This window comes from Neodiprion lecontei, chromosome 1, assembly GCF_021901455.1.
Source record: "Neodiprion lecontei isolate iyNeoLeco1 chromosome 1, iyNeoLeco1.1, whole genome shotgun sequence".
In the NCBI taxonomy this organism is placed as follows: Eukaryota; Metazoa; Arthropoda; class Insecta; order Hymenoptera; family Diprionidae; genus Neodiprion; species Neodiprion lecontei.
Genome location: NC_060260.1, coordinates 40,420,326 through 40,441,974, shown reverse-complemented (window position 1 = coordinate 40,441,974; position 21,649 = coordinate 40,420,326). Strand labels below are relative to the sequence as shown.

The following is a 21,649-nucleotide window of genomic DNA, read 5'->3' as shown; positions in this document are numbered from 1 at the left end:
GAAATGGAGCGTTAAAAACGATGATTTATATACGATCGCATTTTCCGACTATCATAATACGAGAATGTCTTTTTCGCTTTCCCTGTGTTTTACACAGCTCGGTGCAAAAAGCGTGCAGCTGTAGTTGCAGCTGTTACTTCGGCAACTATTATATGCGTGATCGAAGCATAAAAGGGGGGCTCTCTAATATGAACTTCCAACCATCAACTAACGACCGAATGAAGCAATCCGTTACGTTGAGACGACCTGCAGGGTCGATTACCCAAGGCATAATACTCTCTGGTGTCTCCCAACTTTTCAACAATAAGTCATTATCGAATTACGTAAGGGTAAACAAATTATTACGAATCTATAGAAGTGAAACCCATTTGGTAGGCGTTATACACGGTCCTTCTCTTCGCGGAAAAAGAGAAAAAATTTCGATCAACTGACCCAATCAAGGCCGATTTATTTTCAATCGAATTTTATTGCCGGTTATTGTTTCGTAATGGTTTTTTTCCAACTCCGTGTGTTTCATACTCCTCTATCACGAAGAATTTGCCATTAGGCGTAAGCTGTACACATTTTTCTATGTCCACAAACCAACAATTGACTCAGATACAAGTTACGTGGTTATTGTACCGAATATTGAATCCTTGATAATACCAGAATATTTTTATAATCTTCAGTGAAGAAACGAGTGATTTTATTATGAATAGGCAATTAGTTGAGGCTCGGAAAGCACCTAGAATGTCTCGTTTATATCGTTTAAAAGGCTTCCCAATGATGTGATATCAAGTATAAGCAATACGCGCCGGTCATTGGCAGTGATCACAGCGATACGTCGGTGACTGGCTCGCCGAAACTATGATGGATGTAGATAACAACGGACAAGTGGGTTGATCGTGGTGTGCAAGTATACCGGCAACTAGCCGTGACCGAGGGCAATTTTGATTGATATTGATTTTAGCGCGCGTTATTGCCACCCGCCCTGGGCGCAGTTTAGGAGACGTTGATATACACGACCGCTTCTAGCCCCAGGGACAAGTTGCATCAGTAGTTGAGTACTCACGCTGTACTCGCTAGTCCAACGTCGACCGTCTTGTTCGCCGGTTCGTCTCACCTTCGCGGATCTGCAGGCTCACCGATCCACGGCTTGATTGGTTCACGTGCTCGTCGCTCATTGTCAGGTGTGGTGGTCCTTCTTCAGTTCTTCTACCCCCGGTATCAATTGCGATTACGCAAACCACAATAAGAAAAAATAAATAAATAAATAAAATGAGGAACAGGTACCGCGTAGAGATCAGCCGGAGAGTGAGAAAGGTAGATTACAACAGGGTTTGGAAAAGCCGTTCACGTGCAAAGGTGTCTGCGTTTTTAAAGCCAGTATTTTCGAGACCTGGTTTAACAAAAGTGGGGGAAAATTATACCATGCACGGAAAATCACGGAAAACAGTGATTTCGACTGGAAAAAAATTCTGGTAGACACCTCAAACTGACCGAGAAAGTGAATACAGACTGTATCGTATACGAATCTGATTTATTTTGGTTTTCGTACATTTCACCGCGAGCATTGGATTAAATTTGTTTTCCATCGTTATACCTCAATTCCGAATCGTCCTCTGTGTGGCGTATCCGTAAACATTTTTTCCATCACGATTTCATACATATTTGTCACTGACGATTATCTCTAATAATAGAAAAACCTGCCACTTATCATTCGTCTCGATCAGGTCTGCAGAGTGAAACGGTTACTATAACATAGTATACAGTGTTTTTATAGTATTAATTGTGCGGTGTAATTATACAAGCGCGTAATTCATGATCTGTGATTTTCATAATTGCATCATACGTAATACCGTGTGAGAAGAAACCGGAAAGTTGAGTCGATTCAGAATCGTGTACATGTCGTTGGTTCTTACGTGTGCTCAATAAAACAATTGTAACAAATTAACGTGTAGACATGTGTCGTACGTGTGTCTTTTTTCTCCGATATTATTAAAGGTCATAAACGATAGTTTGAAAATCAGACAAGTCAGAGACATATTTGAAACGGAAATTCTCATATAAAGGGAAATTGTATTACAAAGCCAATAACTTTAGACCCTCTTAATCTGCGGATGAGCTAAAAGCGCAAAACTTCAACTATTATTCCGTAAATTTGATAATCGAGATATTCTCCATGAATGCTAAAAGCTTGACTTCGCGAGACGATTTATACTGTGATCTAATTTTGTCTCGTCGTTGCATAAGGTTATTCAAACTCAAAGTCAAGGTTCCCGAATTTATATCGCGTAACAGTAGGTAAAGAGCGCGTAGAATCTTGTAAAACAATCTGATAAACTTACGCTTACAATATGCATGGTAGTATTGTACGTTCGTGTGCCTGATATATTAGTTTGCGTATTACTTTTATCCATACTTTTACATAGGTAAAAAGTGAGTGCAGAATTCAGCGTTAGAGAGCAAGATTTCCTTTTGTTATAAGACACGCTTAAACCGAGTACTTCGAATTCTGGGAAAGATTTGAAAGAAGAGAATACGTGTTATGTAACAAACGCAAATTGCAATTACAGTCTGAAACTGCCATCGGCAGCAATTGCGGAACGTGAACGATCAGAGGGGGACACAAATTTCGATCTCTGCGTCCTCCCCTTGATTCTTGCAAGTACCCATCCATTGGAATCACGTATCCATACGCGTAACGAACAACCCGCTCGAGTCGAAATAGCCCAATAGCAATAGTGCCACACCGAGAATAATAGAAACAAATGATCGCAATGAATTAACGTGGAACCGGTATTGACTAATCAGGCAATCGACCGGTCACGACCTTCGGTGCCACACGTCGTGTGAACTCAACCAGGGAAGACCGGCCCGGGTTAATGAGTTCAGACTTCAAGAAGCGCGTTGCTTCTTCGGGATCAAGCACGCGTTGGTATATAACTAATATAACGAACGCGGCACGATTCATCCTCTGCCGATCGTAATTTCTACATTACTTTCGCGGAACTACACTTTTAATTGGAACGCTCTAAATATAAGGATTTGAAATGCGCCCAGCCAACCTTGACCAAAAATTGGCGAGATATTCCACCGCAGACGTAATACAATATCATCTGCTAATTTCACGAGATTGAAGTTAGTAACATCATCGTAGGGAAACGTTGGGAAGAAAATCATTATTTTCTCATTTTTTACAATGATTTTGAAGTAACGTAGATTGCAAATATGAGTATGTTTTGTTTTATCACGGTTTACTGAATTTCGAACAGTTCCAAAATCGCGGACTAACGGTTCTTCCTCTGCACGAATAGTTACGGTAACGTTACTAACTTCAACATGATCTAATTTCGATAATATAACTGCAAGGAAAAGTCGCGCAGCTCGAAAATTCTGGTAGTATTCAAGTATATTCAACGTTATCGCCATTTGGCTGCGCGTAGCTGTGAATATCCGTTGAGGAAAAATTGAAATCCGCACGTACACGCTGACTGCTTCTTTTAAATTCACAACGAACATGTGGCGGACGTCGAGGCGTTGCGCATGCGTCGTATCATGGAGACATCAAAGCGCCTGAGCGCCATATTTTCCTCGTTAGTCTCTACCGCGTGACTACGTTGCGGCATTGGTCAGATCTGTAATTTCGGACTGCTTTCGACTTCCCTATACCAGCTCTTGAGCTCCTTGGTGACGGTCAAGTCTTTTGCGGGGATCAAAGGGACGCGGTGCACGCATGACGGTTCCTACGTTCGGGGGGCTTCGGCTTCCTGTGAAACGACTAGCGATGATCATTTCACCGCGCATCTTTTGTAAGGAGTATAAGTATAGTCGCAATCACGCGGGAGATTGAATTCTACTGTTGCTATCGGCGTGCTAGTTTTCCTGATTGACAAAAATGTTATCCTGACTGAAGAAATAGTGTATTTATTTACAAATACTTCAACATTTCTTGCATTACTCATCAACTGTAGAAAAATAGTTTGAGAAAAGCAAATCATTAGTTATGAATGTTAATCTAATAGCTTGATTCAATTTGATCTCACTGTCAAAACATTTTACCGAAATAAAATTTCAATATCAGTTATTTGGTAATTCTCTCCGGCAATTGATACGCAGGGCGTAAAATACTCAAGTCTTGAAACACGATGTTTTTCTTAACAGGGAGCCGCGTGATGGTGAAAAAGTTCCGATGGCAGGAGATAAGACGGAAATTGTGGAGTCCTGCGGAGCCGCCGGCACCGCGTGTGTTTTCGGAGCCACAGTGGCAGGGACATGTGAGTCTCTGGTACTTCCTGTACCGTTGGTTCGTCTTTGGTTGTTGGATTGCGATAATCGTCTGCTCGCTCTTCGACATAGGAAGCCGACATCCCGAAGCCAGGAAGGAAACCTGGCCAATTTACCTGACGCACTGGGATCTGGTGCTGGGCGTAAGTCAGGCATTCCTTGGCGCCATCCTAGTCTCGAGAAGACGGAACCAGGAGCGCCGATCGAGCTTTGACGTGGACGCCTTAACGCTGGGAAAAATTGAGCGAATGTACTGGGTCCTCTACACCGTTACATCCTCACTTGCCATCTGCGTGACGATTACCTACTGGGGGGCAATATACGACCCAAGAATCCACGCCAAGGATCCTCTCAACTTCATGCTCCACCTGTTCAACACCATTCTGATGCTAGTCGACCTCTTGGTCGTCGGGGTGCCGCTGAGGTTCGAGCATGTCTGGTGGGCCCTGGCCTGCGTCGTCCTCTACGTTATCTTCACAATATTCTACTACCTTGCAGGTGGCCTCGACAAGCACGGTTACCATTACATTTACAAGATACTTGACTGGGAGCAGCCTGGTCGGACAACCCTTGTCTGTTTGGGCGGTTTCGCCTTCCTCGTTATAGTTCACTGTATTCTCTGTTCCTTGGCAAGGCTCAGAGTATACGTTAGGGCCAAGGCCGTTGGGACCATGGCGACTGCGACGATATCACAGACTGCAGCGAAGATGGAGTTCGCATTACCCGCGACGAAGTCTATCGAACTTGTGGTTTGATCGACGAATCATTCGTTCGACGCGACAAATAATTAGCTCAACTTTTTCAGTATTATACATTATAAGCATGTTATTGAACGTACGTGCGCCTAAGTGCTCAATTCTCTTGGATTCGCATGTAGCGTTACGTGATACATATAATGTACTCTGCTCTTCGTGTTATGCCTGTTGGAATCTCGGCAATTAAGAGATCGCCAACGCTTAATTTACGGCCTTAACTTTGTGCCACGTCCGATGCAAAGATGACACCAATTAAGCCTATAAGGACGTCGTTCCGTATACTTATTTTGTGGTGTATATTAAGTAGTACGAGTTTGTGTTAAAAATGCCAGTTTCGGAAATGGTTGCTACATACTAGATTATAGTGTTACGTAAAGTGTTATTACACGAATACAAATTCGTGTAATAAGTTGGATGCGCAGCACTTTAGTTAGGTATAGATATCTGTGGATCTACCCTCATCAAACGATACATACACAGACTTATAAACGGACACCGTCTGGCTATAAACTAGCTGGTAATTGTCCAACTCGACTACTGAGAGTGTAACTATAGTTTGTCACAGCTTTACGATTTTGAGATTTTTCTATTTGCGATACATGCGCTAAATATATATATATATATATATACAGTTCTGTGTAGATACTTACACGGAAATACTTTGACATAATCGCTTGCTCGCAATTAATTTATTATGTTTTTTTTTTTTAATTTTATTTGAAAAAATTATTTAGCGCAGTATTTCATTGTTCCTTATTTCTATTGGTATACGTTCCATATAAATATGATTACGCTAAGTATACGTAAATATTATATTACTTATTTATAATGAAAAAATATGCAATTGTAGAACATTCAATATATATATATATGTATATATATATATATATATATATATATATGTGATGAGACCAGCGAAGTAGATTTTTCTCGGAAAAATGCCGCACTGATAACCCCTAATCAGGCACTGGTTGTCAATTTTCCTGAAGATAGTCGGCGGGGCCCGACCGAAACGTCGAAAATATGTGGTTTCCTAACCAAATAAATTAATTATAATATTGACCGGAATTCGACTAAACATGATTATATATATATATATACACATATATGTTCTTCTGCGAATTCTCTGGAGGAAAATTTGCTCGCCCGTTTTCAAGATGAATCTATCTTTTTAAATTCAATCCGTTAAATCTTAATCATTCTTTTTTGTACGTAGGCATACTTTCTGAGCAATATATCGTTTAGATATATAGCTTTGTTAGGATATTTTTAGTTAGGTATAACAAATAAAGTACCATTCCTTATCACTATATGCTTTGTTTCCAAATTTCAATTAATATTTGAAGTTTGTAGTATTTAGTTTTTTCATAAATCTTAGTGGTTGTCTCGAAATCTAAAATCTTTTGGCTGTACATGTGCATGAATTAATTTCACATCTATCGTTCAAATACCGTTTCCAATTCGTTACTTGGGGTTCAATTGCCGTTATAGTATAGGTATGTATAAATACTGAAGAGTGAATGAAACGAGCAGTGTCGGCCGTAAATTAAAGCTGTATAATTATAGCATTTATCCTAAAATTTATCATTGTATTTCGTGGAGCAGGTTCAAATGGTCATGGATTTTTTTAGTTTTTTGCTAAAAATTACAGTCGCGAATGTTACAGGCAATTGAATTTTAGCGTTTTTGCTGTACAGAGACATATCATAGCGCGCGTGACGTCAAAATTTTGCTGTTTTCAATCCAACATATAACTTATAATTTTTGTCCAATTGGAAAAAGAAAAAATAACTAGATTATTTTTTCGTGAACTATGCAAAAAGATCATTAAAAAAGTAAGATCAAGGTCCAATTGCGTGACTTGCTGCTGAGATATGTTTTCGAGATGAGAAAAAAGAAAACGACGAAAACAAAAATGAAAAATCCTTGGTATCAACTATAAGCTTTATAAATTTTGTCCGTATAAGACAATGTCATAATATTACCTTCGAGTATTCCATTGTGCATAGTATAGATATATGGAATATCATAGTTACGAAAGGTTTGAATATAAAACCTGTGAACTGGTAAAGAAATAAAGTTTCATACTTTGTGAAAAAATATCAACAATTTTTATTAATAAAATAACATGTTCTCTTGGTGATCAGATCTGATTCAGCAGATTCTGTGAGTATACAGATCTAAACCCAAGAGAACAAGTCGATTTCCCAGTCTATAGGATCAATCAATGATCGGACATGATCATCTCCATTATTATTATATGTATGTATAATTAACGCATTCGGTGGTATTCACAAATTTATTCCGTCTTCCTTGCCTCCCATTGTTTTTTCAAAGCCCTCATTCGAGATCGCGAAGATTTATGGTGCTCTCAGGAGGTCCTGAATCCAGCAGCAACACCTGACACTCGGTACCCGCAATGTCGTCTTGGTAATAGACAGAGGGCAAGTCATCAGGAAGAAGCAGACCCTCCACAAGTCCACCGGCCCCAAGAACGACGTCGGTAGCACCAACGACGGAGTTAAAAATCGTGCTGTTAGCTTTAAATCTGATAAAGTCGCTGTAGGTCAAATCGGTTCTTGCCGACCCTTCGTGATTCTCATCGATCATGTCATGTTGCTCATCTGCTGGTTCTTCAATAGACTGTGCCGAGTCTTGACAATTAGATTCAGATAATTTCAGCATAGAATTAAACGTAGGAGATTCCAGCTCCGGCGAGCTAACCACCAAGGCTTCGTGGGGAGGAATCATTATCATATGATCGTTAGATATTGACTGCGAAGTAGCGTATGTCACATAATCTACACTGGATGTTGCTGCCGCACATTCCTCTTCATCGGGGATTTGCAAAACTTTCTGTTCTCCATTCTTTATTCCATGAATCCTGTTCATATGTGCTCTGAGTGCTGATTTTGCCGCATATGCCTTCGAGCAGGTTTCCATCGAGCAGAAGTAACCTATTCTGTCCTGATGGCTCCCGTCATTACTTGCGACTCCATTATTCCTCGATGCACACTGACCTGCGCCTGTCAGGGGAGTGTCGACGATGATGGGATCAAGATCCAGATCAAGGTCGAGGCTATGTGAGTGTTCCTGTGTCTCAATAATATCAGAACTTTCGATATTCGTTATATAACGTTCGTTCAAACTCGTTTCATTAGCCTCGTTTTCCACCGCATATACTTGCTGATCAATAAGCATTGTATTTTGCAAAGATGAAACGACGTCCTGGGTCTGGTGCTTCTTGATGTGAACATAGAGACTGCTTTTAGCTGAGAATTTAGCGTCACACATATGGCACTGAAAGCATCTGCCATCTTTATGGGTTAGTCTGTGTTCCTTAAGATGTTCAGATCTCATGAATGCCTTTCCGCATGATGAAACGTCGCATATAAATTTCCTCTCGTTGGTGTGCTTTTTTTGATGCCGCTTAAGTTTACTCGACGATGAAAAGGCCCAGTTGCAGCCTTGGAAGGTACACGGATATGGCTTATACCCAGTATGTGATCTAATGTGTGCTTTCAGTCTGCATGGCTTGTCGAAAAGTTTGCCACAGCCAGGCCACGAGCATTTTATGTCAATTTCTTTATAACTGTGACATCGCTGATGGCTGGTGAGTGCGTTGCTTGTGTAAAATCTTTTTCCACAGCCTTCTTGCTTGCAAACGTATGGCGCATGGCTCTGGTCGTGGGACTTCATATGAAGCTCCAATGCTCGTTTGGTTTGGAACCTTTCCTGACAATTTGGAACCTGACAAAATACCTTGCTAGGCCGATTATGTAGCTTTTTGTGTGTCAGTAAGTTGTAAACAGTTGTGAACCTCCTTCCGCAATTGTCCACCTCGCAAATATAGTCCTTACGCTTCAGGTGTGTTTCCTTGTGCCGCTTCAACTTGAACTCTGAATAAAATGCCCATGCGCATCCTTTGAAGTCGCACTGTAAGCAAGGCATGAAAGATACGTGGTCAGATATCAGAAAATACTGTGACGTTTGCTTATACAAGCTAAAACCAATCTGTTTGGAATTTTCGAAGTTTTTACAGAAAAAATCCATCTCCGTTAGTATCAACAGAGCGGTATCTGTTAGATGAAAAATCATCATAATAAAGTAGATACATAAAAATCATAATATGCAAATACATGAATTCTAAAATACCTTAAATGGCCTGACCCCGTAGTGAGACAAGACATGGCCTTTTAGGGCATAAAGTCTGTTGAAGTGTCTTCTGCAATCTTCTTTAGGGCAGACCCACATCTTTCCATGCTCAGTTGACGAAATGGACTCAAGGGTATCATCAGTGATGCCGAGTTCCTCCAAGGCATTGGATATCACAAGATCGTTTTCATTGGTATTAGATCCGTCGGAGATGAGATCAGAGACATGATTTTCCTGGCACGAATTCTGTATCCTGGACAACTGTGGAAAACTGCCCGTGGCCTCAATCAGCTCAGAAGTTTTGCCTTGATATATTTGTTCCTCTTTGCCAGTGTTGATTACTATCTGCGTCATGTTTGATATCTTGTCTGTTGATATTGCTACCACAGCCATTATGCCTTCACTTGTTCTGGGCTGTTCCTCTGTTCTCAAAACCCTGAATGATGAATTGTTGTCACTCTTAAGGGAAGGTTTACTCCGCTTTTTTATGATCCTGGGCTTCAGTTTCGGTTTTAATTTCATTTTCATTTCGCTGCACTCGTCTGCCTTGCTCAAAGTGTTTCCTAATGTTTCTACAGAACTCGTCTCGACACTCACATGTCCCAGCCCCTCAAGATAGACATTTACAACTTGTTTCAATGAACTTGTCTCGGCATCTGAACAACTCGTACTTTTCCCCCGATTCTTTTGATGTGAGTCTTTATCACATTGACTTTTACCGTAGATTAATTCTTGGGTTGACATGGTTGTTGTACTAAGACAGATTCCAGGGTTGCTCAACACAGGTTGACTATTGGCAGAGGGTAAAATCTCCCCTGCTACCATCATGTCGTCAGGAGTTAGAGTGAGGGGCTCTAGATGGTCAAGTTGAAAGGCAGGCAGGATAAACTCATCCTTTTCGCATGTTTCAAGAAGCTTATCACTGCGCAGGTCCTGCAACACAGGATCATAGCCCAGGACCAATTTCTTGTCGGACAAATCTATGTCCATCGAAAGAACATCCTGATCTTTATCTAGGAAAGCGTGCGACATCTCATCAGTGAGATAACGATGATCGTTGCCGGATGCTTCCTCAACTTCTGACTTTATCACGTCTAAGTCCATGCTGGATATTGACTCGGTTCGAGTTTTTAGCCATTTTTCAATACTAGCTACAGTCTCTGCATCCTCAGCGTGACATTCTGCATAGAAGTTGTTGTTGGTGGTCGACGGTTTGGCGACGCCGACACTAGACTTGTCCATGCTGCTTGCCTTGGCGAGCTTTGTTTTCTTTTTGGTTGCTTTTTTCTGGTATTCGGATGGGGCAGACTCATATTCGACAGTGTGTACGTCATCGGATACTTGTTCGACGGCGACGACGTTGGTTGAGGAGCCTGGAAATCGCGTTGGACTCGTGCTTCGACGATGTTGAAATATCCGTGGTATCTTCTTCGACTTACTGCCACCGAGTGCGACTCCTTTACGAGACATTTGACCCCCTCGCAGCCCATCATACGCACTCACGACACAAGCACTACGACGGCAGGTCTACATAACCTATAAACTGCCATTGCTCCCTAGTATTGCTCCACCAGGCGTTAGCTGTCACCCAGGACAATCATAGATCAGATTGCCAGTTCTACCAACGACTAGAACCGTTAGAGATGACACCAGTCGTACCGCTCTTGTATCGCTGAGCAGTGGTGCTACAGGTTTCTCTCTGCTTGGTGCTACTATCCAGTTTACGCAAAGCAAATTACCGACTCTGCGCTCGATATCTGCAGGAACACTCAGTCGGTAAGTCATCAGCAGTGCTGGCATTGACCGACATAGTCAACTGATCAGAGATCAGTGGTTGATTCTGGTTTCAATGATTATCGCGGATTGGATTCCGAAACATTTGACCCGACTTAGACAACACGTAATCAATCAACCTCTTATTCGCAGGGGCTGACGTCAACCTCTGACCGGTTCTCCCATCTAGAATTTAGACTGTACACCACGTCAAATTAGCTAGAGTAAGTCACTGTGATAATCGATAGGACGGATCCCTATCTTTTATATTTGCGTGACGAGGCTTTATTATTATCAATTATGAAAAAAATGTCCTTGAATTTTGATGATGATGATAAAACGAAACTAAATTTGAAGTCATAAAAGTAACATACATAGTTGCATTGAGTACAATCGTATCCTACCAAACAGGATCAAATCCTTGAGAGTAAATATTTCCTATTCTCTGATAGAACGTGGTAACTTGCACTACGACAATTGCTTTCAACAACCACCAATATATTTAATCAAAGAAAGAATAAAAAAACTTAGTCACTCGACATGCGAATGAAATCAACCTACGATTTATAGTTTTTAAAAAATTTATTCGCCATGTGGCGTATAATCGTTTTTTCTCAGTCAGTGCTGATGTCAGTTTTTTGGCACCTTAGAGTACCTGGCGTTCGTTAGCTGTTGGATTCTCGTAACTCGGGAACGGTCAGATAAGTCAACGTCTGAAGGGTGACGGGAAGTGGTTTGAAATATGGAGGATGGTTTAGCCTTGGGCACGGTGGCTTCGGCGATAATTTCGCCAACGGATCGACCACCGCAGGTTCCACGATCGGTGGAGACGGGCAGAGCCACGTGGACTTTGTGGACACCGAGGTGGCAGAAAAACGGCTTTCGAGATCGCCGGTGGGGTCGACACTCGGCGAAGGGAAGCGAGCAAGGACGTGGCCGAGTTCTGCATCGCGTACCAGCCTCATTTCCTGGAGTGCCTCGGAAGTTCGCCTCGGCGAACTTCTTCAAGGCAACCGTCCTCGGAGATGGGAAAGAAGGCGGAGGCCGAGGCTCGGGTTCCGTCGGAGACGAGCTTCTCGTGCAGGGCCGCGACGACTCGGTGAAGATGAGGACCTCACCCGGCGTCCTGGTGTAGCGGGGATCGCAGAGCCTAGGATCGGTTCTTCTGCACGCCTCCCGATGCCGATGGGCCACGCGACACGCCGATGGCGGAGGCGTTGGCCTTTCGTCGAACTTGAACAAGTAATCCCAGAAACTTTCCTGCGGCGAGGACGAGGCTGCAGGGCAGGGTGGACAGTTGCTTGGCTTCTCCTTGACGCGGACCAACCGCTTGCAGAAGTTAAGGAAAGGCCGACGCACCGGCTTCAAAGGTCGCCCGTAGCCTTCCTCGAGGCATTTCGAAGAGGAACCGTCCGATGGTTGCGGCCGCTGCGGCACCGACTCACCGCATTTCCCGCGGCACTCCACGAGTCGTGCAGATCGCGGACCTGGATCCCGACGTATCTCTGGTCCTGGATGCTCTAAGCCAGCGGCTGCACGTGTGCTGAATTTCCGACGGATTCCAGACCAGCAGGGCTGGTATTGACGCACGTTTCCACGGTTTTTAGAGCATAGATTCGACTTCCGGTTGTGGCGATATTCCTGCGTTATTCATACAAGGGACGTAAAGAGTTCGTTGAACTTTTTTTTAAACAAATTAACGAATAACCAAATCCGTTTTTTCCAGGCTGCTATAACGATTTTTCAGACAATTTGTAAGTCAACGTCAGTAATTATGACGCTGATGACGAAAAATTAACCGTAGATACAGTGTTTGTGGATCAGAATTGTAACACATTTTCACGAACAGTCAAATTGAAAAATCTATGTAGAATTCTGAAGTTGACCTCGTTGACTAAAGGTACGAAGGCATTGATGAATTTTTGTGAAACTGACATGGAAACGTGTGCCAAGGTATTTTGTGATTGAAAATGTTTATAGTTTAAAAAGTTGTACAAGGATACAAACACGCGCTACCTATAAGTGTGAGCGTAATTTATACGGGGTTTGAAAATGCTTTAACCTTAAGATCGGATGTTGCGGGGCGTTGGAAAGGAACGTGGCATCGCGAGACCCCTATAAAGTTTCCCACTGGGTGACGGGGGGCGCAGGATAGGATCGAGGAAGAGAAAGACGAATGTCCGACGGCTGCGGCACGCTTGAGCAAGGGTATAAGTTTGTAACTTGGTAAAAACTGATGAAAAATTTTGATTCCACGTCGAAAAGGTAACATTACGCGATGATTACCACGCGGCGACGCCTTGGTAGGCGATCATTTTTAATTGAAACAAAAGGACGATTTAGCGGTAAAAATAATCGATGCATCGACTAATCGAGTCCGAAGAAACAATCGAACGCAACACGGTTGAATCGGTAAAAATGAATCGATCAATGGCTTCATTAAAGAAAAGTAATCGAGTTTGAAGAATAATCGATTATACTCGATTAATCGGGGATTAAAATCGATTATTACTTGTCACTCTTAGTTAGCAAGTATTCCACATTTCGGTACAATTACACCCTCTGCATATATTTGATTATTTCATTATATCTATCGCAAGGTTGTTATTTTCTTTAAAAAAAAAAATAGTCATACCTGATATTATAGTTGGAACTCCGTATATTGTAGTCTGTGATTTCATACGAATACAATGCAACAACAATTGACTGTCGCCTAACTATACTATTCCACACATGGACTTCTTTCCGCAGTGAGAGCTGAAAATCCGAAGCATATACATATAATCGGGTGTAGGGGGGGGGGGGGGGGGGGGGGGCCGGGGGTTGCAACCCCGGCGGTCCTCGACGCTCGCGAATCGCGGTGAGCCGTGAGGAAGGGTGTTTACTCAAGACACGACAATTCATTACGTAATTGAATTGAATGAGGCCTTGGGGAAGCGACGGCAAGAGCTGGGTGGGGATGCCGACGAGGGAGGGAAATGGCGGGGGGGGGGGGGGGGGGGAACAGCTAGGAAACCCCGTTTCGTTGCAGATCTACGTGTATAGGATAGAGAAGGATATTCGAGATGCACACTGCGTGCGATGTACGTATAGGTACGTGTAACAAGCATACCTACGCAGTTGTTTCATACTTGTATAGATGTATAGTGCACTTTGCACAACGTAAATGCGTGCGATGAGGGGTGGAAAAGAGGGATGAGAGTATTTCCCTGCTTCGGCAGCTCGCCCCGCAACCGAATTAAACGATTAGTTAAACTGATTTCCAGTTAGGAGAATGAATAAGTAATCGGATTTCTCGTTAAGGTAATCGCATTCCGCCCTGATTGGCTCCGTCTGCCTGCCATGACTGCGTCTCGAACGAGGTATAACCAGAGATACACACCTACGAACCCTGTGCCATGCAGCCTCTCCGTACTTGTACCTACAGTGATACTGGTCTACGCGTAAGCATGTACATGCGGACACCTACGTATGTATATTACACACAGGTGTGTCGTTTATACCTCTGCACCAAGTCGCGCCTACATTCTACTCACGTGTTATACATACCTGCGGACCACATACGTGTAATGCAACATTTGGCCGAAATTGTACGTAATTAGAATAATTACGTTACGCAGTGTATAATTTTGATGAAATCTAATCAAATCGCTTACACATTTGCCACATACCTATAAGTGTATATATACAGTACAAGTGAAAGTCTAACCACTTTTTGTACAAATCCTCTGGCTTTTTTACATAATACCTATGCGATGCACAGGCGTGTAAAAATCCGTGCTTCGAAGGTGTACAGGTATTATGAACGCGTGTATCGAGGGCATATATTTCCGGAAAGCACACAGGCAGCCGAGTTCGTCTCTGCACACGCCTAGGTCGGCATACGTTACCCTCCCCTGCTTTCCCACCCCCGTCAGGTGGTCCCATCCTCCCGGAACCCTCGACACGGGGCGTCGAATGTTTGCCCGAGCAATTACACTCCCAAACGCAATTCCATTTAAATATTGCTGGTAGAGGGGTTTTCGGCGGAGTGCAAACGGAGGGAAGGCCAAACATTGCTCGGGTCGGTTCCTGCGTGCTGCCCGCTGGGGCACGGATTTCCGCCTACGATTGCAATGGGTGTGTTTAAGATACATACATACATACATATATATATATGTATATATATTCAGAGACCTGCCGTACCGTTCGGGTATATCTATGTACCTTATACCTGTGATACATATATTTCTGTCACGCATAATCCCTCCCCTCCCCCCGGTAAGCAATTAGTTGGAGACCTGCGCTTCGCTGGTGACACGATATTATGTACATAACAATTAGGGCCCGGATTAATATGTAAATACATATTTTTCATTTTATTTTATTTGAATAATTTTCATTCCTTATTAGGTTTTATACGTAAAGAAAAAAATTTGATATTTGGAGGCAGAAAATGGAGTTTCTATTATCCATATTTTTGTCCATGTATAATTAGTTTTTCAAGTCTACATTATGCGTACATATTTTGTAATTTTGAATACACAATTATCCGGACCTTGATTATACGTACTGTAAATATCGCACGGATTCGCGGGTTTAAGTGTGCATTTATGTTCTGGCTGGCCTGTGACAAATTTACTTGTAATTAAGATTGTTTTACAGACAAATTTGTACACGTGGTGTAAGACCCATAATACGAGTCATTCAGCGTAAATCCGCGTGAAAATGTTATAGCGCATTTATGTATAATAGTTTCATTTCGGTACTTGAATGATAATTTATCCATCTCCTTCGCGGTTGCTTATTTAAATAAATGATAAAAAAGATCTTTGCACAGCGAGAGTGACAATGATTGGAAACAATATTTTCACATACGCAAATGTGGGTTATAATCCCAGCACGGTATAGGTACGTATACTTGATTGTACAACAAGAGTTCAACGATACGTCTATCGTACGATCTTGCATATCAATTGGATAGAGAAATGTGAAGCCTGTCGCAGATTCCACAAGCAGGCGGCACAGATTGATGGAAATAACGTCGACGACTCAGTGGCCGGGGATTGCAATTCGATAAATTTGTGTGTAAATTCTAATACATACCAACTAATACATTCGCATTTAATATCCGCATGACGAAACGGCAAGGCGTAGGTACGTGTATATACCTTATACCATTAACGCGTCTGTAAGTTACGTAGATATAGGTATAGGTATGGATGCACGCCGAAGGAAGCGAGTCGCGTTTGCGTTGCGTCTGCAAACGGAGGGCGGGGTTGTGCACACAAAGCGTTGGGTATATCCGGCGGTGCATGGCAGCTGGAGGCAGAGGTTCGGGGTGAAAGGCGGGGGCGGAATCCGGACTGCAGGGGTGAGAAACGGGCGAAATGCTAATGAGCCTGTCGGCTGCGGGGGCGGTTCGAGTCGGGAAATCCCGCCTCCGGTCGGCCGATTGGCTGGCGTCTCGATGGCGGCCGCCGCGGCACTCGGCGTCGCGACGCTCCGCGCCTCCCGGCGCCCTCCGGCGCCTCGCGGACTCCTCGCGGACGCGAGTAACTCCCCGAGGATGGAGCAGCTCACCCAGTTTGTCTCGAAAAGCTTCGATACCGATACCGCTGCCGCGAGCGCGAACGGAACCGGAAACGCGAATGGAGTAAAGGTGCAGCGGAACGCCGACCCGAACGGCTCCAGGGATACGTCCTCGCTGCAGGAGAGACGCGGCTGCAGGCTCGACGTCTGCGACGCCGCGGCCGCTGCGATTACCCTCAGCGTTGCCCATCTCCTCGGCTCGACGGAAAGTGCGACCACCTGCAGTACGTGACGAAACTATACATACAGATCCCCGTATCGCGATAACTTGTAAAATGTACGATCGCTGGGGGCGAGGTTGAAGTTTTGGATTCGAAAAGAGTTCCCAGATATTGAAGTGTAAAGAAATTGAACCTTGAAGAAACGACGATGTTTCGAATTGTCGGAACCGAGACCGCTCGAAGTTCCGAAATGCGAGATTCAGGAAATTCAAGTTACGATCGAGCAAAGTCACGTAATAACGTAAAATTCCGATGGAGAAGTATTGCGAAAAAGAAATTTCCGATGGAGTCAAATTACGAAAGTTAAAGCATACTCACACGGCGAAGTTTACTCAACGAGTGGGTGGAATTTATAAGAAAAACCGAAAATCAGAATTACCAGGACTCCGAACGTAAGAATATCGAAAATTCAAAACAAAGATACATCAAAATGGTGAAATTTCACCGAGGCTGAAAATATTTGATCATTCGGCATTTCGATGTTTCAGATTTGTAAACTTTCTCATTTTCGCACTTTCGGAAATTTGACTTACCGGGACGTCCCCTTTCGGAAGTTTGAGCGTCGGGTTTCGGACAATTCGAAACTTTGATTTCTTTAATTTACAAGTTTCAACACCAAAAAATTTGGAATTTGGCGCTTACGGAACTTTTCAAATTCAGAATTTCAATCCCGCCCCGATCGCTGCAAGTTACAGTTCGTTGGTATAATATTGTAATTATTAACGAATCAGAGCTAATTGGTATATATATATATATAGGGATTATGGGACGTATAATACCGACACTCGAGTCAGAATAGTGTTGAAACAAAGACATGTTAATTAAACAGCGGTTTTAAAAAGTGTCACTGAAACTATTCAAAGTCTTGGCTATCTAAAAGAAATCCCCGTGATACAGGAAAACTTTTGAAAAAACATTGAAATTTGCCTCTAAACACCGTATATGTATATTGTATTAACATCAGAGACATCGCATATACTTAACTCCACCATTTTTTCCTTAAAGATTCATATTGCTTTCCTGATTTTGGTGAATAAAGTCTCACATCATTTGTAAAGGACTCGTCCGTAAAATGTCAGAGTTATATTTTGGATAACGATGATGGTTTTATTTTCACTGAAGTTGTTATTGACAAGGTATAATTTATAATTGAAATCCGGTGTCTTAAAATCTTGTAAATTACAGGGACTTTTATGGAAATATCATACATGTAATTAACGTGCTTAGGTCAATTTGAATTTTGTTGAACCTTTGTTGCGACATATTTTCAACTTAACTGCGATATGTCTTATACGACACAACAAGCGTAACGCATGCGTTTTTTGGCTCTTGAATTATTCGACGCAGCGTCTTGAGACCTGCATATTTCCAAAGAATAATTTGAAAATAATTTTGCAGTCTTCAGAAAAAGATTTCACCGTGTACATCTGCATTGCGCAATCACAAAAAATTTCTTTCCACGTGGTATCAAACTTTTTCATAAAAAAGACTGAAATCTTTTTGCTTCGCGTGCGTAATTCAATTAATTTTTTGGGTCACATAGTCACAGCTTAGGTATACATACAATGGTCCGTGTATAAATTTTAAAATTTACACAAGGTAACGAAATATTCGTTAAAAAAAGTAAACCTGTTCTTGAATAGTATATCTGTAAACAAAGCTGTTTTCCAGCCAATTCCACAATCTCCAAAACATACCTTCGTATCGGAAAATTTCAATTACTACAGATTAAAAATCAGTCACAGTAAAACAGCGAAAAATGATTATCTCGAAACGATCGCCATGCATGATAATATATGTTTATATGTACGAAGCAACGAATACGTGAAACCTGAATAAGTCTCGTCGACGTAACTAATGACGAAAATATCGGCCGGGGTGACTGCGGTATGATGACGAGGTAGTTGGACGTTGCGCAGATGGAGACGCGAGGTCCAGAGAGTCGTCGGAGGAGGTTTGCCACGGCGAGGCGGCCCCCGAGGACGAACCACCGTCGCCTGACGGCAGACTGCAGCCGGAGGATCTCTCCGTCGGGACGAAGCTAAGGGAGAAGCCGGAGAGCGCGAGAAGCGGCCCCCCGAAGACGCCGGAGCTGAAACTGTCCGTGAGGAAGCTCCTTGGCTGCAGCCCCTCGCCGCCGCCGCCGCCGCAAACTTCGCCCTTGCCCTCGCCCTCCTCGGTGACCTGCACTTCGGACCGCTGCCAGAGTCCAGACGTCACAAGCGGGCTCGAAGCCCCGAGAACCGAACAAGGACCGCCACCCCTCAGACAGCATCACGCCCGATCTGGACAGGATGAGTCTGCCAAGGGTAGGCGACTTCGCACGTACTTGTATGGTTCAGTAACTCAGATCACTGCTTCATTGTTGCCTGTTTTCCTTTGGACCGCGCAGAATCCTTACGGAAATTGGCTCCCGGTCGAATTGGGTATGGCGTACGTATCCTACCGATCTGAAAAGTACTCGTGGACTCTAGATCCGGAAATCAGCAGTTTTCGAGGCACAGGTTTCGGAAGGGGGGGCTTATGGATTTTATTATATCTATGGATTGCGCGATTTTTACGAATTACAAAGCTTTAAGGGGGACTTGAAATCGAGTGTATCACACAAAAAGTGCACAAACGATTCGCAGAGACTCCGCAGACGCGGGAGAAATGGGACAAGTCGATTGTTGCAAGAGTCGGAGGGTCTCGTTATTCGCGCGAGATCCGACGTTGCACATCCTTTCGGTAAGCCAGCGAGTTCGTGAATGGAATGAATCACAGCTTCCTGCCTATCTTTCAGAATCAAACGTGCAGTTTTTGAGTCATTTGTTTGATTTCGAGTCCCCTTGAAGCTTTGAAGAAATCCATGGATATCAAAAAATTTGGTCACCAAATTTTGGTCCGAAGCTTGTATCTCGGAAACTAATCATTTTTCGGACTTGTATCAAAGAGAACTTTCGACCGGATGGATATATGTACTGTAACATACTCAAAAATCTAGCTAATTCGACTGGGAGTCAATTTATGCGGGTTCTGTGGATTCAGCGGTGTCCTTTGGTCGATTTTTTTCAACGCAGAAACATATCAAGTCCTGTAGCGCGGAAGTCTGCGGGTATAAACATGCAGATGAATGCTGATAAAGATGACACGATGCGAGGCAAGATGAACATTGTGCGAATTAGATTGCGGTGTAGACGTAGGAAAATCCCTCAATTCCAATTCTGCACATACTACGTAATAGCTATGTAATAATTTCCGCTCAAGGATCGAGTCGAAATCCGATATACGGTTATCAAAATACGTGATATGTTTTTTCAGATAAAGCGCTAAAATGTACAATTATACGCAGTTACGGTGATTATATTCCTGTGACCAAAAATAAAAGGATGGTTGTCTCTCTTGTTCGCACAGTTCGGTAAAGAATATAACTGCACGCTTGTCTTACTTCGGTCCTGCATGGATTGCAGAATCGTTCGTCTCCGAATTTCTTCCGCGGGGCTGCGTATAACGTTATACGTATATAAGGGTGAGACTCGGGGTGTGACTTTGAGGGCGTCGATTGAATTTGGAGAGGAAAAACAATATCTAGGGCTGTGGCCTTTCCTCTTGCAATCGCACTCTGTGAAAGAGAAACCCATGATTATTGTAATGTAGTGTAGTTCTCCGATTAACTTATACATATATCAGGCTCGTATGATTACACTTTACAGATAGTTTTAGATATATTCGTGATACACTTTCTAATAGAGACAGCTGATAATTCGTGGCGTAATACAGAATCTACGATAAATTCATAACAATTCATTAAATCATTCTTTGTACAGTAAAGATAAATGTTTAAGGATAATCCATTTGCTCGGTATAATCAAATATTTGTACCGTATCCAGATCTATCAACTAATATGACGCGTCTTGGATAAATTGAGATTGTACTTGCAATTGAAAATTCTTATATTTACAGTTAAGCCTCAAGTTGATGTATGCATACCTACAGTATAAATTTGGCATTTGAATTACGCAGGACTGCTTGTATAATATGTATACTACATTTTCTATCGTCTCGATATTTATAGTTGTTCAACCAGTATTTCCACACGTGTCATTCGACCAGGGGTACCTATAATCGAAAATGACCATGTGTGGAGAATCTAGTATGGAAACATCGCGACGACAGCCAAGGATGCACCTTCCGTGCTGATGTTGGTACCTGCGGCAGACCAGGGGTTTGAGTTTCAGCATCCGGCATTCGTGCGGAGCTGTAGTACGTAATTTATGGTTTAATACGTCGCGCGTCGTCGAGAGTTGCGTCCCGCAGTAGTTAGATACGCCCTTCGTCCGGAACTGCCGCGCATTGCTTTGCTGACGGGGGTCCGCCTGTAACTTCTCTCGCGATTAAGCGCGAATCAAAAAGCAATTTGCTCGACTCTGCCGGAGGTGTATACCTGTACCAAAGTAATGTTTATAGCTGTAGGCGAATATGAAACTCGTACAACGCGTGGAGAGAAAAAGCGGTAGCGAAAAAATTCACGAATATAGGTATGTATAACGCGTCTCGTATCATGCATATATATATATATTATATATCTGTTTACATACGCACGTGTGTAGAGAAACTGACGCAGCGGGAGAGATGAGAGAGTTTGGTAGGGATGAAGATTTAGAGATCGAGAGGATTTTTGGGGCTCGGGGAAAATTTCGCTAGAGAGCACTTTGCGACGCGCCTTATACCCTCACACTACCTTTCATACCACCTACTACACACGGTCAGCGCGTTGGTCAGTATCGCGAAGTACCGTTCATATTTATTGCCTTAGGGGTTAGTTTTTGAAAAAGTATCCTCGAAACACATAAAGTGTTACTAATGCACGATCGGACCGAGGGTCGGATCATGATTTAAGACACTCGCAAAGCGTCGGTATCGCGTCG

The 21,649-nt window shown here is 42.9% G+C and overlaps 4 protein-coding genes across 4 annotated transcripts in view; 2 read left to right on the top strand and 2 right to left on the bottom strand.

Annotated features, from left to right (window-relative positions):
• The first annotated feature begins 1,052 nt into the window (after positions 1–1,052).
• On the top strand, positions 1,053–5,650 carry LOC107224849 (protein rolling stone). Its single transcript, XM_046731652.1, has 2 exons — positions 1,053–1,169; positions 4,144–5,650. The coding sequence occupies exon 2, from the start codon at positions 4,155–4,157 to the stop codon at positions 5,019–5,021; it is 867 nt and encodes a 288-aa protein (XP_046587608.1). The 5' UTR covers positions 1,053–1,169; positions 4,144–4,154; the 3' UTR covers positions 5,022–5,650.
• Positions 5,651–6,395: 745 nt separating this feature from the next.
• On the bottom strand, positions 6,396–10,915 carry LOC107224877. The gene is made up of 2 exons (XM_015665113.2): positions 9,177–10,915; positions 6,396–8,957 (listed from the first exon to the last, which is right to left on the bottom strand). The coding sequence occupies exons 1-2, from the start codon at positions 10,644–10,646 to the stop codon at positions 7,362–7,364; spliced, it is 3,066 nt and encodes a 1,021-aa protein (XP_015520599.2). The 5' UTR covers positions 10,647–10,915; the 3' UTR covers positions 6,396–7,361.
• A 5,483-nt stretch (positions 10,916–16,398) lies between these two features.
• The window catches only part of LOC107224842 (retinal homeobox protein Rx-like), an 11,653-nt gene continuing 6,402 nt past the window's right edge, over positions 16,399–21,649 (top strand). The window contains exons 1-2 of the mRNA XM_015665052.2: positions 16,399–16,744; positions 18,661–19,050. Coding sequence (XP_015520538.2) covers positions 16,399–16,744; positions 18,661–19,050 — 736 coding nt within the window. The remainder of the gene's footprint in view (positions 16,745–18,660; positions 19,051–21,649) is intronic.
• LOC107224875 (transportin-1) overlaps positions 20,324–21,649 on the bottom strand; it is a 25,687-nt gene continuing 24,361 nt past the window's right edge. Inside the window, exon 15 of the mRNA XM_046729863.1 lies at positions 20,324–20,342. The gene's annotated coding sequence lies outside the window, so the exon portion shown is untranslated. The remainder of the gene's footprint in view (positions 20,343–21,649) is intronic.